This window comes from Strix aluco, chromosome 26 (genome assembly GCF_031877795.1).
Source record: "Strix aluco isolate bStrAlu1 chromosome 26, bStrAlu1.hap1, whole genome shotgun sequence".
NCBI lineage: Eukaryota > Metazoa > Chordata > Aves > Strigiformes > Strigidae > Strix > Strix aluco.
Genome location: NC_133956.1, coordinates 3665091 through 3683050, shown reverse-complemented (window position 1 = coordinate 3683050; position 17960 = coordinate 3665091). Strand labels below are relative to the sequence as shown.

At 38.2% G+C, this 17960-nt stretch overlaps 1 protein-coding gene across 1 annotated transcript in view; it reads right to left on the bottom strand.

Moving 5' to 3' along the window:
- Window positions 1–269: 269 nt before the first annotated feature.
- CLIC4 (chloride intracellular channel 4) overlaps window positions 270–17960 on the bottom strand; it is a 33072-nt gene continuing 15381 nt past the window's right edge. The window contains exons 2-6 of the mRNA XM_074850668.1: window positions 14029–14138; window positions 8214–8339; window positions 6739–6845; window positions 5327–5508; window positions 270–4515 (exon numbers count right to left, since the gene is read on the bottom strand). Of these exons, the coding sequence (XP_074706769.1) occupies window positions 4351–4515; window positions 5327–5508; window positions 6739–6845; window positions 8214–8339; window positions 14029–14138 (690 nt within the window). The 3' untranslated portion in view covers window positions 270–4350. The remainder of the gene's footprint in view (window positions 4516–5326; window positions 5509–6738; window positions 6846–8213; window positions 8340–14028; window positions 14139–17960) is intronic.

Here is a 17960-nt window from a genome sequence, read left to right as displayed (position 1 = left end):
ACTCTTTGTAATTTCTATAGGAGAAATCATTACTTCTCAACTCAGTTTTAAGAAAGTTCTTAATTTTGTTAAGGGGCACGACTGCTAGTTATAATGTTAGAAACAACACAGATTCTGCCTTAAATCACACCACCACAGGAAAAAACAGAAGACCCAAAATTGCAAATACGATTACTACAAAGTTTTGTTCTGTAGTTCAGCACACCACATTCAAATCGTAGCTTACACATGCAAGAACTGTAGTCTTCAGAAATAAGAGAAAGATCTGCTTGGTAGTGAAAATATAATTTTATTTTTAACAATAGCTGCCAGCAGTATACTGGTATATCTGTAAAAGATGTTCCAGAAAGTGAAAGACATAAGCAAACTACAATAAATTGTATCAACTCTTCAAGTATTTCTGCAAACAATGCTCCAATTCTTGATGTCCTGTCTTGGGAGTCTTGATATCCTATTCCACTCCACTATTCTTCCAACCCCCCCCACCCCCTCCAGAAACAAAATGTAATAGTTGGTGGCACAAGTTCTGAGGCAGATTAAATATTTTTCACTTGGGATAAAGCCTTCTTCTGAAAATATTAATTGGATGTGTTCAGATAGTACTCCGAGTGGCAAAGAGTAAAAAAAAGTTGACTATACTTAGCCACTTTTTGTTCTACACTGAGATAGGCATCAGTGGGTTTGGCTCAAGCATCTTCAATTTATTCATGTCTGTGTTCCTTTGATACGAAATGCTAATTTGCTACTTTAGCATAAAAAGTTGATTACATCTCTCTTCTTATCATGGAACTGCACGCAACTCTCAATCAGTTTAGACATGCCCATTGCGGAAAAAACACCAATTTTATGGGAAAATGCAAACATACAAGCTACATGGCTGGGACTGTCCGTGTGGGACACTTACACAGACTGGCAGTGAACAGTAGATGGACAGAAAAGCTTTGGAGTCCATGAAATTGTTTCAGAAGTTCACATGCCTCTTGTCCAACAGGCAGCTCTTACACATAAGGAATCTCTTCAAGAAGGAAAGTTTTGTTAAGAAAAAAAAAAATCATGCATATACTATAATCTGTTCTCCCACACAAAAAACAGGGTGAAGATGATGGATTTTCCCTTTATGTTCAGGAAATACAGAAGTCACCTGTTTTAATGGGAATTTAAGCATATTTCAGCTTGAGAATAAAGTTATTCAGCATGCTAATACATGCAACCAACTTGCAAACTGGAATGCCTACTTGAAAGGGTAACTGCTGTTTTTAAATTGTAGAAGGGGCTAGAAGCATCATTTTAAATTTAAACAGGGGGTAGATTAATTGCTGTTTGATGAAATTAAAAATGCATTTAAAGATCAGATTGTAAACAAGTTGACAGAAGTCAAGAATTTACATAGTTATGAAAGGGCTTTTTTAATTAATGTAGCGCTGGTGATTGGGGCAGATGAAAGTGCTCTACCCACACCAGACGCGAAGCCGTTTACACACCACCCTAGCTCCGCTCTGCTCTTCTGAAGGGATCACCTACCGGGGTGAAAGCCGCTCGCTCCCCATTAGATTCCTGGCCCCTGCTGAAGCCAGCAAGAGGCCGGCCAGCTTCTGCCACAACACAACAAAACTGTGCAACAGGAAGCCTAAAAGATACCAACTCCTTTCACACAGGACAGTTAACAGCTATCCTACGGTAACCGCCTCAGAAATTGCTAACCTGGTCCTCATTTGAATTACACCTATAAGGGAAAGGCTCCGACGCTCAATACTCCATTGTACTGAGATAAGAAATACATTAGTTACAGCAAGAGCTTTAACTTTGTTTACAAGCTTTCAGTCACAATCATTAAAATACTTAATGCCGAATATAATGTATTACAATTGTTTGAAGATTGCCTAAAAAGTAAAGAGAATATATTATCTATAAAAGACAACAAGCCTGGTATTTTAACAAGTTAAGTATTTGTGTGCATTGATATGCAGGCAGCGCGCACACTAGAAAACTGCATGAAAGAGTTTTCATGCTCATATGCACATAAATTGCCTGGTGTACTAAAGTGTGCACGCAATGGCTAATTTGCTTTTAAAAGGAGTGAGGCTGATTACTACAACCTCAGACAACTTCCAAGGACCATCCTGATCTAGGTTTTAAAGTAGAGTTAAAAACTTAAAGATATGCCCACAATCACATTGGTTCCTATATTTTTGTTTTTCAAGGTTAACTAAATGATGGCAAAGAGCACCAAACCAACAAGGGTTGGTTTTTTTTTTTTTACCCTACGTGTCCTTAAAAATGTTGTTATCTAACAAAAAAGGAAGTAACTCCTTTTTCTAGATGTCACGTTGTAGCAAAGACTGAACCCTACAGAAGATTATTATGGCTGAGAAACTTTATTCAGGATGAGAACGTGACATTAGAATACAGTAATTATTAAAAGGCTACAGTTAAGTTTTTCCTAACCAGGTCGCTCTGCAGAATTTTCTTTCTGTGCCTAAGCACCCCTGTAATAAATCCTAATAGGGTCTAAGTGTATCTATGGTCATCTTCAAAAGACATGTAACAGGATTGCTAACTGCCTTTATATTGGAATTCTAGCTCTAGGAAGGCAAGACAAGGCACCACAAGCCACGTATACAAATATGGATCTTGTACTCTACCTCTTCTATGTCAAACTAACTTCATGGGTATATAAAGTAGCAAAAGCAGGATGCTTAGAAAAGTCAGGCTGGTTTCATAAAGCCAGTGCTTACCAAAAAATTAGTGTATAAAAGTGTTTACGTGAGCATTTCCATGTTATTGCAGAATGTTAAATATTCCAAGAACAACCTACCAGGAATAGCACTTTCCAGCTTCTAAAATCAGTTAAATATAAAAGTATCTTTACAAAAAAATAGGCATATAAGTCTAGCATTCTTTGGAGTTGTTTATGATGGTCTTTTAAAAATAACCTAGCAGTTTATTTCATGCATCAAAATCATTAATTTTTAAACAAGAAAGCTATTCCCTGGTTTAGAAACATTTGAAAATTGCTTTTAAAAAAAATTGTAGTGCTATTCCTCAGTGTTGCTGTAAAAAGATTATGTATAGTAGTGCAATGATTACGATTATGCAAAATTGCAGCCCAGGTGCACAGACAAGCAATTAGGATAAATTCAATGTAAAGGACTGGATTTCATGCACCATTTCTTTACAAGAGTAATTAATAGATCTCCTTTCAGGAAAAAATGCATACTATAATTTAAGGCAAACGTTATCTTTAAAGGTCACTTTAGCTTTCTTCAGGAAAGAAATAGCTTAAAAAAGTTCCCAGAAAGACTCCCACTTTAATGGCTATCAGTGTTCAGTCTTGCATCACTAATCATTGCACTGCTATTCACCATATACAGTAGCTATTTATCAACTAGGACACTAACGTTTACATGTACATTGTTTATGACAGCACAGATTTTGTAAGTAAATATCACCAGAAAGATCTATACAAAACAAAGGCTCTTAACTACCAAAAAGAAAGCCACTTGCAATTTTTAAGGTGAACAGACGGCAAGCATCCAATTCTTCTGGTTTCATGATGGTAAAGGGCATCCTGACAATTATTTGTTTGCTGCAACTCAGAATTTGGGACAAATGTAGGTTGCCAATTTTTTTTTTTTTTTAAAGTGGGTTTTTTAATCTCATCGAGCTCTTGAAGACACAACTAAATACTACCTCTGAACTGTGAGCTTCCTGCTACAGTGCTCAAGCCTAGATTCAAACTTCCCTGATGTCTGAGGTCATTCAAATCCAAGTTTCACATTTGAGTCCATTCTCAACCATTACTGTGATTTCAAATCCAAGAGAAATTATTTTTAAAAACATTGTCAAATAGGCTGCAAATGGCTCTTTTGGATAATAAGTTCCCTTCTATATGTAAATAGGATAGATGAGCAGGTACAGTTCAGTGTGTCACAGATATGACAATTGTGTATAGATCTTCTGGAAAAGCAATAAATTCCAAAATACATAAATATTCCTTGTACCATATAGCGAGACAGTATCAAACCAATTTGTAGACAGGGACCAAATGTTTGCAAAGAAAAGTTGTAGGGGCAAGATAACCCTTCATATGGAAGGATCTAGAGTTACCCCAGTGCAATATTAACATAACTGCATTAATGATATTCAAACTTGCTGTGAAAGGAGGTAAGGAAAAACAAGCCTATAATTAAGTCTGCAAACTTTAGGTAATTACTGTACCTGGTCTATCCATCATAACTTTGAATAACTGCAAGTTCATGCAAAAAAAATTGCTATCTTATATGAAAAGAGCAGTCTGTTAGAAGCATTGTTACGGAATATGCAAGAAGTCATCTCTTTTGCAAGTGCCGTTTACTTAGTGAGTCTCTTGGCTACGTCGCTGTAAGCTATTTCAATTTCTTTGTCTCCAGGACAGGTATTGGTGAATTCATCCCTGCTATAAGCATTCGTCAGGTATCTCCAAATCCCTGTCATTTCCTTAGGAATCTCAAAGTTGCGGTATTTTTTGGCCACCACCTAAAACAGAAGAATTAGATTATGAATTTATATCCTTCAACTTAAACCACTTTTCCATTCCTCATCACTCTCTCATTAAGCCACCCTTCCAACACTCAGTCTCTTCTACAGTCAGCAGAAGCTGCCCCTCGGGGATATGCCTGGACCTGGCAGCGTGCTGCCTCTCTCAGTTTGCATCCCTGTCCTCACCAAAGTAAGTGCTTCTGCACCCAGGCAGAAACTTAATCTGTGGCTCCATCTGCAGTACAAACCTGACAAAGATCATTGGAGACAGTGAAAAGAAATCAAGCCACGATTATACAGGCACATCTTTACTCCTGCAGTTATCCTAGGCTACCTCTTTCTAGATTTTTTTTTTTTTTTTTAAAATACAATCCTTGCCTTTCACACTGTGTCATTTACTTTGTTGCTAACAGAGCAGTTTTCTCTACAGATGTGAGAAGACATCCACTTCAAATATTAACTGGTCACATGATGTTCACCTTCCTTCTTCTACCCTCCTCCTTTTAAGCATTGCAACTTCCTGTGACCACTGGTCAGCGCAGTAAAACAGGTTTTTGACTTGTGGCTTGTGCCATTTTATCATCTGCCACCCAACTTGTCTGCTGGTTCACACCTCCACTGAATTCAGCTGCTCTATCCCCAAAGCCCTTGTGCACTACCCAAATCTTAACGCAATTTCATGCGCTGTTAATACTGTAGTTAAACTTACATGGGAGCTTGCAAATGGCTGAAATTAGTTGGGACTCCAGAATGTCATAACCCATAAGCATTTTGTCCTTCACTACCACATAACATCCAAGGCATTTACCTTGACAATGTGTAGTTTGGGTAGCAGGTTGCAGTCTGCTAATGTCATCTCATTGCCATCCAAAAACTTGCGGGTAGAAATTGTTATATCCTCCATGCTATTTTCATCGATCTCATCAGGAAGAGGAGAGTTCAGATACTCGTCCAGTTTCTGAAGGGTTTTCAAGAGGCCACGTTCTAAGGCTACACAGGAAGGAACAGTTTTAAGAACAAAAAAGAAAGCCAAACCACAGCACATAAATTTCAAAACAAATTATTATTTATTGATATTAGTAGCAAATCTGAAAAACCAAATCCACATCACTGTACTACCCAGAACAGACCGTATACTGAAGGATTTTTAACCCTTGTACAATTTTTGTGGCAACACTGCTGCTGGAGCTGCCTTTGTGGTCACTAGCCACACTGAAACTGAACTAAAATCCCTTTAAATATCACACAGATGCAGGTTATTTAAAAGCTGGTTTATACATGAGTTGCATTAATTTAAAATACTCTAAGACTGTCCACAAGTGTTTATTTTTGGTTTAAAAAGTGGCTTATGTCAGTTTCTTAAGACTATTCCTAACTGGCTTAAAGTAATTAGAAATAAGCTATGCTAGGGTTTATATTCATTTAAATGTAATCTGTTTAAGGTCACATGCTCAGTTACAGCCACGACTAAACAGACTACCGAGGAGGTTTATGCATACAGCAGCAGAGGGCAGCACACCCCACAAAATCGAAAAATATTTCTCAGCTGTTTACAGCTATTTTGCATCTCTATTTGAAACAGCAGAAAGGCATTCTGATTCCCTGACTTAAGTTCTCCTTCCAAGTACACTGAGGACAAAAGATTTGTACTAAACTATTTACAGATCTAATCGCGCATTTTTTATCCTATTGATCTCTCTCCTCCCATCTACTATGTTCTCTCTGGACGGAAAGGTCTTAATCCTTTAAAGATAGCAACATGAACTAAGCTTAACTCAGAACTCTGAATGGGAGCCCTCAATCCCAGAAAGGTCAAATGATCAAGCGTGCGGAAAGGCCTCGCAGCAAACGCGTGGAAACTCAACCAGGAGGGCATGACACAAACCCTGCATGGAATTTGGTTCTGGATGTTAAAATCATTTCTACTTAGTTTAAGAGTTTTGAGTGACTGTTGCGTAGGGAAATTTCAATGCCTGGGATATTTACAAAACATGCATATCCTGCTAAAATTTTGATTGAACACCATCTAGTTGAAGTTCTCGTTGGAAGTCTTGAAATCTTTGTCTGTGACCATCAACTCTAAACCACAGGTTTAACTCATGAGACTCCCGCAAGTGTCCCTCAACATTTGTCATTGAGACACTTCACAGTAAAGTCGCTCTGAAAATCACAAGACAATGAAACCACATGCGCACAGCTATCAGCCCTCAAGCTACCTACCTTCATTAGCTTCTGGTCTAGAATTTTTGATAAATGCAGAAAATTTGGCAAATATATCCATTCCAGCAGTGTTTGATTCTGGATGCTTTGGTGAAAGTTTTAGGTACCTAAAAAGAAGAAAGGAGTAGATCTACAGCACATTTAGCAGAATGATTCTCATCGCATATTAGGTAGCACAGAACAGCCCTTTTGAAAAAAGGATTCCACACCATATACATTTACCAATTTATTCATTTGCAGATTAATGCGGAGCACTTGCTTCTTAAGTGTAATATCACACACTTCTATTTAAGTTAAGATTTTCAAACCCAACACTTTTTGAATCACTTTTCAGAGGAATACCAAAGCATATTTCTGGTTTCTGAAATCAGGCATTTGTTTCAAGCAGAGAGTGTCTGAACCAGCCCAGGGTCACAGGAGCAAGCTCCCTTGCTCTAGCACAGCAGTGCTGCCAAGGGGGCAGATCACAGTTCTGTAAACAAGAATATAGTTAGGGGTCAAACAGGTAACAAATTAAATACTCTTGTCCGTTCTCTGTTCACTGGAGATCTTTTTTTTTTTTCCCCATTTAAATTAATATCAGCTGTTCCAGAATATAATGGACTCCAAATCTTTTAACAAGAAAGTAGTCTTGCCACACTACAAAGACAAAACAGTTCAGTCTGCTAAAGGCAGTGTCTGCATTTTGCCATTGCCTGCCAGCTGAGGGAGAAGAAAGCCAACAGTTTAGAGAAAGCTTGAACACTTTTCTCACGCCTGTGCTGTGTAATCTAATTATTTTTAGAAGTGCTCAGTATTTTCCACCATAATTTCCAAATACTAAATAACCAATCTCCAGGATTTATCATCATGCCTAGTATGAAGGAATTAATTTTTAAAAAATTATTTCCAAGTTGTATTTAGTAATCACTGGTTCTGTACAATTACCAACTGTTCCTCTGCTTATAGAAATCTGGAAGGAATAAAAAAAATAATTTAACATTAAATACAACTGATATTCCTGGTGAGAACAAGGAAATGACAAATTCTTGAAGACTTAAATAACACCTTCTAGAAGAATGACTGTAAATACAAGTCTCTAAAAGGATACCACATATTTCCTTAAAACAGATTCCCACAATAGTTTATTACAGAGTCAGAATTAAGTTTTGTATATCAGGCTCATATTCATTTACAGTATTTAAGACATCATCAGAGCATGCCCCAGGCATCAAAAGGAAAGGTCATTTGGTTTGAAAACTGCAGGGAGGATGATAGGACTCTACAAAGGAACAATTTTAAAATAATCTTTAAAAGCAAAACAGTTTTTAGAGGGAGCTGGAGGGAGAAAAGGAATGACAAGCAAGAACTCCAAGATATTTTCAGTGTCTTGTCTTCAGTTTATTGATGCTGAAGAACATCTCAATTAGCACAGAAAACCCCTTTGAGAATGCTCTGTTTAATCTAAGGTGACAAATTATCATTTTAACACTTACTTGGGTGGAGCCAAAACATCTTCCAGGAACTCTTCAATCTTATTCACATCTGTTTTCACTTCACCATTGTAAGTTATGAAGGGTGGATGAGTGCCTGGAGCCAAATTTTGAAGGTCTGCTGGTTTTCTAGGGTGAAATACAAACCAATACAAAAGTAAGTGTGGGTCATCTATGTCCCTAGCTTCCACCGCTGCAACCACCAAAGCACTGCCTGAGGTTTACACATCCCTGCGGTTTTAAAAAGATATCACACCAGTCTGCTTCTTAAAAAGTGAGTTTACAGCTTGATTAGCATTTTGAATATATACTGGTTAACAATTAATTTCAAATAGAGACAACTGCTTCCTCCTAACTCTGGCAATGTTTTTTCTCAAGTCAAATCAATGTTGACTAGCAGGGGGGATATATATACACACACACACACACACCCCCCACACACAAACACACTCTCTCCTTCCCAAGATCTGCAGTACACAGTTTATATATAGCGTAATCTGCTATCAGTGATAATCCTCCTCCTTTACACAGAGCTTCTCTGGAAATAGGCAAGTCTGGTATAGAGCAGTATGCATAAACCATTTGTTATGTGCACACAGAATCTGGTTCTAGACAAGCTGACAGATGCTTAAACACCATGTTTAAAAAACATGCTTAAAGCTTCCTCCAGTGAAAAAACTATTTACAAATAGGAGCAGCATACTTGGGCAAAAGGAGGAGAAACCCTGACATTAGCATGGCTAGACACAAGAGAAACAGCATCAAGCCAAAATACTCAGACATTTCTAAATCTGAAGTCAGTTTTGGCGATACTTCTTGCTGTTCACTCCAGCTCCTTTCACACTAATCCGTATCAAGCTAAGCCAGTCTATTTTATAAGCAATTAGCTTCTCTCTCCTCTAGTTGTGCCTTGATGCTGTAGTGACAAGGAACACCACTGCAGGCATTTATTTAGAAGCCAGTACGTCAGCTGCACACATGTACCTACCTACTCATTCACCCCCAATGCCCAACTTACTCTTTAATGTAAAGCTCTCACATCTGCCGCGTCAGCAGATTCAGAGGCAAAGTTGAAGTCAATAATGAGATGTGGATCCATTACAAGCTATTAAATCCAAAGCATCATCTAAAAAGCTGCAGCCAATTCTTCCCCAGTAAATCATCCTGGCGTTAGTTAGTCCCATGCTAGTGCAACTGTCTCAGTGCAAAGCAGAAATAAAATTACAGTGCTGCTTGGCACTTCTTCAGTAGCAGCACTTAAAACTTCCCTCTGATGAAGCTATTGACTCCAGTCCAGGATGACTGCTCAGGACGCAGTCTAACCGACTTCTTGAAGAACCTCTCCACATTTTGGAGGACAGTCTGCAATTCCTGGTTCCTCACACCATCCCTGTGTACTAACATCCAACAGTACACACAGTCCAGATGAGGCGCGACTGTACAATTACGTTTCTGTCATGTTGACTGGAGCACACGCTACAGGATGACCACCACCTTTTGCTAGGGTTATGCTGGATGAGGAACAACAAACAATACCCAATCCAGCAGAAGGTTTGCCAGGATAAAGTTGCCCCTTTGTTACTGTTTGAACAAAGCCAAACTAGACTGTAACCCTTGAACCGGGCTTGTGCTTTGTACAACACATTTCTGAGCTAGCACCAGGCATCCAGGAACTGGATTTGGATCTACAGTTCAAGAAGCCTCCTGACTGTACTGGACAGGAAAACTAGATTAGTAACATACACAAACATGGTCACTCAGGGTAGCATGAGAAAGCAGGGTTTTCAGGGATAGCACTCAGACTCTGTAAACTAAGCACAGTTTACAAGTTTATCCTGTAAAAAATGTTGCTTTCCATTTCTTACAAATTAAGAACTGCTGCCAGAATTCCATGTCCTGCCCACCGCTGAACACCTTTTAAGCAGGGCAAACAGCTACAGTATATAGTGCCAAAGTGTACTTACAACAGATACAAGCACTTGACACTATATGTAAAACTCAATGAGAAAACTGATTTTCATACTTAAGAAGATTAAACACCCTGGTCTTAGCCAGGTGACACAAGTCTTGTTAGTAGAAGAATGTAACCATTTTCAATTTTTAAGCTTCCAAGAAGTTATTTCTCACTAGGAGTTGCCATCGCCCTCTCACTTTTAGGATTTAAAGTCTGTCATCAGTTAATGCTGTAAGTAGCTTAACACTTCATTTAAATACAGCTTTGTAACGCACAACAATTACAGGAAGTCATTGTGGCTCACTTCCAACTTCGCATGTTGGCTAGATAAAATTCCTCAAAAGAAATGTTATTTTATAAACAAACACAGGCAAGACCACCGGATTTGCAGTAATACTATCAAAGGAAAGATTTTGTTTCAGACACAGACTAATCTAATGAACTAACCAAAAAAGTTTTCCAAAGAGTCAGAGTGCATCTCAAGGATCCCAGAGCATTTTATTAACCCCTCTTGCCACTCCAGTCAGACCACCTGTATCTTTCAAGAAAAAGAAAGCAGAGATTAACATCCCACAGTCAAAGCCCAAACATAATACAGGGTTTGACTTCCAGTTTACTACCCTTGCCAGTGGATCATAAACAAACCCTGGTTTACCACATACAAGCCACAGGCTTTAGAGCACCATGAGTACACAGGAATATCCTTAGCAGGCTAAGAGTACAGCTTCCCTTAATAGTCAAACAAGAAGGCAATTAAAAATATTATAGTGAAGTTTACTTCTGAGATAAAGCTGGACAACTTTAAAAAAAAAACCCAAAACAAACAAAAAAACAACACACAAAAAACTTCTGTAACCACTCAAAACAATTCCATGATAGCTAGTACCTGCCCCAAAGTTTACCTGAGTATTTGGAGGTAGGGCCACATATTTAAATATCTGGCTATCACTAGCTAATAAAGTGGGCAGGCTCTTTGACACCAGAGTTAAGGTATTAATATTTCATGGTTTTGCCACAAACCAGAATAGCAATTAGCATTCAAATAATTTCTTGAAGATCAGACAAAAGCCAACCCCCAAATGTAATATGCTCAACAGTGATTTATAAATTACAGAAGTACTGCAATGAGTGTCTGAAGAGTAACGTGGAAAAAAAAAAATACCAGCAATAAAAAAACCCTGTCTCCAGTTCCTAAGCAGCATATTACACTGCTGAAGTTGCATTCACCTCTGGGCAGTCTTTAATATTTACTAATCTCTTTATTTAATCTTTGTCTGTCAACATAATTGTAAAACCACACCATCAAGATGTTTAAAATAGGATTTCAAAACTTAACTGAATGCAAGCTGGCCCTGAATATTGTTACAAGCCCAACAAACGGTTCATGTACTGCAACTCTGCTCTAGTCACCAGAACAAGTCAAATCTCTGAGCACTGAAATGCTGCTTCTGAAAAGGGAAAGAATAAAGCCTCTGTCTGACTGAACAGAAGCAAGAAATGCATGATTTCTTTGAAAGGGCGGTATGTCCCCCTTCGTTTGCCTATGTGCATATTTTTGTCTTAAGAGTAGAACTGAGAACTGCAAAATGTTCTTTTGTTAGCACAGTACGATGTCCAATGCAATCATGGAAGGGAAAACTACACGCCACAGAATCAGTCAAATCAGACTCAGTTTTTCCTGTGTCCCAAATTACTTGTGAACTTTTGTACCCAACCACGACCTTTTAAGCCTCACAAACAGACAGAGCTTGCTTTACTGTTGTGCAGAAATTACGCTATGAGGCAGAAGCATGGTTTGCATGTAAACCCTTTTTTCTTTTTTTGGCTAGCAAAATAAATTCAGATGCTTAAAACCATTACTACCCAGCTCTTCAACAACTTTGTGCCTTTAACAGGAACAAAAAGAAGAGAGGGTAATCAGCCTGAATAATGTAAAAGCAGTTTCTTGTGACAGTATTAGAAGTATTAAGGCAACATCTAGCACCTATTATCATTCTGGTAATGCTAACGGAAAAAAAACACCATCTGGTGTAAAACATTTCCACTTGAGCAGTTAGCTGAATTTGATATTCTGCAAGCTACACGACTATGTATTAGACAACGCAGAATGTTATATTCGTATTTATGAAGCTTTAAATAAAGCCTAAAAGGAATTAAGTTTGTATCAACACCGATTCAAATCTGAACTAGCTTCAGTGGTCCTTTTCTCCCTTTACCAGAAAATACATTCAGTGTACAACAAAAAAAGTAGAGTTCATTTGACCTATTCCTGTGCAGTTTTTAAATTTTGCACTTATTTTGTGTTTTCCCCTTCCCAATATAAAAAAACTGAAAGAAAGCTCTCCTTCTGTAAAGAAAGGACAAGTTTAAACATCTGCAACTAATTTATATTCTAAAAGTTAAGTCTTACATCCCACTCCCCCATCCAATTAACGCAAAGTTGCCAAAAGGACACAAATAAAGGCAATTCATCAGGCACCTTTGGCATTTTAACGATATCTCTCAGACTGGTTCAGCAGTAAGAATGCTTCCAAGTATAAAATGTCTCTTTCAACCTTCTTCTCACCCCCGCCCCCATAACTACAATAGGTTAAATAACACCATCGTTAAAAGTAAAGGAAGTCCAAAACTACAAACAGTACGTGAACACAAGTCCTGCTCCTGAGGTTTCCACAAACCACATGCAGCGCTAAATGGAAGATATGATATATTTGGTTTATGTGTGCTGGCAGCAACAATTCTATTTGCAGAGTAATCCCACACTGGCCAGAGAAGATCTCTGAGCTGCTACAAATGCACCCAGAGTTGACAAAAGCTGCTTTCTCCCACTCTGAGTGGTCTGCCTCAGCCTTACTACACATGGAAATATTTAACACTAGTTGCCAGCTCTGAAGCAGCAACTTCAGTGATTTTTAAAAATTAAAACAAGTCACCTCCTTCAAAAAAATTACATGAAGAGGTTAAGTTGAGCAGGGTGATTTCTTTCTTATGTTTTACACTTGATTCATTGGAGAACACTATATTTCTATTGGCTTTATTTCTGAAAATAAGGTTTGTAAGCACTGGCAGTCTCCTCTCTCCAGAGAGTTCAGTGACTAACATTACATTACATTAGTGCTGTGAAAACATTACTTCACACCAAAAACAAACACAAGGCCTCTGCTGAATTTAGCATTACCACTTCTAATAAAAGTGCAGCCAACCTTAGGAAAAGACTCCTGGATTCACATCTCACCCTTCTTAGCCACTAAGATATTAATTTCATAGATTGAGAAATTGCAAGTTAGGTGACACACAGCGTCATTACGTACCTGGCTATACAAAGGCAGAATATTTTACATTTTATTCCTATCCATTTCACTCGGATTTACCTCATAGACAGATATTTTCACATTGGTTTTATTCTTATTGCATAATACGCAATACTACCTCAAAAATCTTTAAAAAGAGGAGTAGGCTGCACATTATTTGTGACAGTTATCCAATAAGTGTTGGAGATTTCATCAAAGATTGGTTGATCTGAAATACCCATCCAGCAGTCTTCACTTGTGGGATCTTGATGTGAAGCTAGCAAGGTTCAGTATTCAGTTATGAGACTTCATGTCAGCTATTAGTTTTACAGGAGAAGAGCATCATTTAACAAATTCAAGAGAATTTATCAGACCCATTCTTTATGGTTGAAGATACTTACAAATAACCATCAATGAATGCACCGCTTACATCAAGGTTGCCTCTTTGTGTTTCAGGACAGTTTTTCTTTTTAATTTCAGAAACCAAGCCATGCAAGATCTAGAAGCCCCAGACAAACATTTGTTACACCAAGCATACTGTACCTCTTTGTCAGATAAACTGAGTATTTCTTACCTCTTCAGGTCAACTGTTGTGACACTAAACACAACTCCCTTCAGCCAAAGAATCATGAACAGCCTCTGAGAAAAAGGACAGTTTCCTATGCTTTCACCATCGCTGCCAGCCTGCAGAAGAGAACAAATCATTAATTAGAAGGTAGGACTGTGCCATCAACACATGCTCACAATTACTGAAAGATCTTTAAATAAAGGCAGACTCAGTAACAAATCATGGGCTTTATTGCCTGTACAGTCTTCACCCCACTAACTCTTTCCCAAACCTAACAAGCCCACAGTCAAGCTCAGTATCATCTTGTAGGAACACTCCTTTGCTCTCAAAGTCCAGCTGACACACCTGGACCAGATGTCCTGAAGGTATCTCCATACAATGCACAAAGATGAGCATCTTCCGGATAATGAAATACGCTTCATATACTGGGCAGGTATGCATGGACTTCTGCATCATTTTGTTTCTTTTTGTTTTTTTAAATATTTGCACCTTCTATTGATTTTTGTTGCTGCAGACATGACAATGATTTTATTACAGTGAAATCTGCACATTTATGAAGTCAACTAACCTTCTAACAGCTGCTCATAAAATCTATCAAAACAAGATTTCAGACAACAAAATAAGTTATCTTTCACACTGAAGATGATCCAACTGCTCTTAACAGTCAAGAAAGGGCAGCTAATCCTATTCATCTGAGCAGCCACACCTTTTTGATGGCAGTTCTCCAACGTTAATATAGTTCTTTGTTCTTTATTATTCTTTTTTCCTTCTTCTACAAGGCATAGCTAATTAATTGTAGTCATCTTCCAGTTTATTGCTTATATCTCTCATTGTGTAGTGCTACAGCGAGCCAACTGCAACCAGGAACTATGAATCTTTATTGCATTGCAGGTGTTGTAAGGAAAGACATAACTTTAAGTACATGGAGACTTCACTGACAATAAAATAATATTCCAAAGCCACTTTTTATAGGCAATTTATCAATAAGTCTTTGTCCTACCACAACAAAGGTCCATTACATAGCAACAGTAAACCACTCCAGGGCACCCAGTGATGGCATGCATCTCATGATTGCTCTAACAATGAAGTATGTATTGCTGAGTTGGAAAACTTTAGTTTTTAGTGGGCTAGAATTAGACATGGGAAACCTTGAGTCTTGTTATAAAATTCAATCCTCTGAAAAGAAAACTGGTTCAAGTAGTTAAAACAGCCATATATGTCAGATTATCTTGACACATACTTTACATCAGACGAGTTTTAAAGCATTTTGCTTGTTATTATTAGAGTACTTCCAAGAATAATTTTAATCAGTACAATTCTCAAAACCTGGCTAATTTGTTCATCATTACTGTTCCCTAGGCCATTTTTAACATACTGTAGAATATGCTGGCTGTACCCCTCAGAGAAATGAGAGAAGACAATGATGTTCACTGAGCACAGGGTATTTACAAGCAGAGCTACACAAGTGGAAGGGTTGAACAGAAGGCCTGAGCACTGACTGGCAGAGATCCAGCATTTTAAAAAAGAGGGGGTGAGAGGGGCTGGGAAAGAGGGAAGAGAAGCCAGTAAAAAGTTATCATCGCAAGAGAACTAAGTTTTAGGACCAGAACTAACTACAGAAAGGTTTAGACACTCAGGCAAAGGAACTGCTGCTTCTTCAGTTCTCTGCAGTTCCCAGCCATGCACTGAGTGGGGGCCACGGCGGGGAGAATGAAGAAAGACTTTGCAAATTAAGAAGAGTAGCAATAGGATTTTCTGGCAGCAAGATTTTCAGTCAGGAAAATAGAAAGTTTTCCCGTGAAACTGTCTTAAATTCAGAGAGCTATTTTATTTTTTAAAAACTCGTGGTGCCTTTGCAGATAAGGCTGAGATTCCTTTAATACTTGTCAATAAATACCAGGACATGAGGATTCATAAACTGCTTTATGTTGCTTTGAGCTTATGGTCTCGTTTCTACAAGCATCCCTCCTGTCAGAGCTGACTATCCTTCCGAATACTTTGTTGTGGAGAATATAGAGAGCCATTTTTCTTCAAACCTTTATTAGTGTCATTAATGAAGATTTGAAAGAAAAAAGAAGTTGTCTTTCTGCCATAAATTACAAATCATCTTTATCTCGAGAAAGTAAAACTTGCAGCAGATTAATGATACTAGATTGTCTTAAGAACTGGCACGCGATTTCTCAGGGTTCAGGAACTAAATTCTAAAATCATCTACAAAAAGAATAAAACAGAGTCCGTTTGGTTCCTCTGGGCATTCTGCTTTATACTAGCTCAATCCACAATATTCTATTGTGCATATAACTGCTGTAAGGATTCTAGCTACTATATGGATTAATGTGTTCCTACCTCCCAAGCTGCTTACATGAAGAAAGACTTCACTCTATATTTCCAACAGCTGTATACTTTCATGGATGTTAATATTTAACTGCAGTGCCATCCCTCCAGACAGCACTATATATTGCAGAATTTTCCAGTATAGTTACATTACTGTGTTTACACTGGAACAGACATTGCCTGCAGGTAAATTATGCCAATGTAGATTTTTATTTTTATACTCATCTACCTTTTTTTTCCCCCCCCACATGCAAAATCTTATCTACCTTTGAAAAATGATACTGAAAAAGACAATACTTCATCCCATCTAATGAAAATACATATTTTATTTCTGCTTCAAAGTGTGAATTAGTCTGGGCAGTACAATTCTTTAACTCAGAACTGACCTCAGGCTTCAAGTTTTATGACAACTTCAGTAATGCCACTTAAACCAAAGCACATGAGTTATGCTGCAGTAACAGGCGTGCACGCCCCCATCCAATCAAGCTTTATGTTGTTTCTTCTGATGGAAAAACTACCACACATTTACTGTAAGTAAAAGAAGGGATTTGGGCATTTACCAAAGCAAATTTACCCCAAGAGCATAAAGCCATACCTCGAGGCACCTCACAGGCACTGTTCACACTGCTGTTCTCAAGTGACTCTGATCTGCCACCCGCTGCCACACTCAGTGGGTCTTCAGCCTGTTTTGCTCCCACGAGCTGCACTTACAGGAGCCTGTACATGACCTAGTCAGGATTAGCTCTACTCACTCTTCAGCTTTTATTTAGCACTTCTGACCTCAAAACCAGAGACCAGAGCTGGTACAATATGACATACATTGCCAGAGATCTCATCTGATACAGACTAAGGAAATCTTTAAAAAGCAAAAATAAAGGCATGTAACCACAGGAAGAACCACTGGGATGGAGCTGCCTGCCATCAACGTACAGCTGATCCTCAGCACCAAATGAAGTCCACAGGCTTAGCTACAGTACTGCAACATCAACAAGTGTAACTGAAGTATTTCCCAAGGAGATTATTAAGTTAAATAAGCACTAACCAGCTCCCCTAATTTCAAACCAATATTGGAAAAATGCATGAATAGCATCCTAATGGACAATAAGCAAACGACTAGTTTTTACAAGTCACTTTGTCAATTTGCAAGTTGCAAAACATGACTTTGAAAGACTGATTGCAGAGGGCTAAGAGCTTTAAAGATTTACAATCCATCACCAGATATAGAAAGTAAGAAGTTACTCAGAAGCCAAGAACTAAAACACTTCTGGTGATAGCAGCAAATGAAAAAGCAAAATGGTTACCCTATGCACAAAATAAACTCTTTTTGCAGACGGAACCAAATACGACAATTTGTTATTACAAAACTTCAGGGCTTTTCCTGAACTCGGGAGTTAGTCAGAACATCAACCGAGTCTTTGACTGCCCAGATTTTGCTACCTGTCAACGTGATAGGGAAAAGCAGTGACCCTCCATCAGCAGAACAAATTTCCAAGGGTACAGGAAAAAAAATTAATGTTAATGACTGAGAGATGCTAAACATTTTTATATCAGACAGACTTTGGCACTTATCAGCTACAACAACAATACAGTCTGCAAGAAAGTTC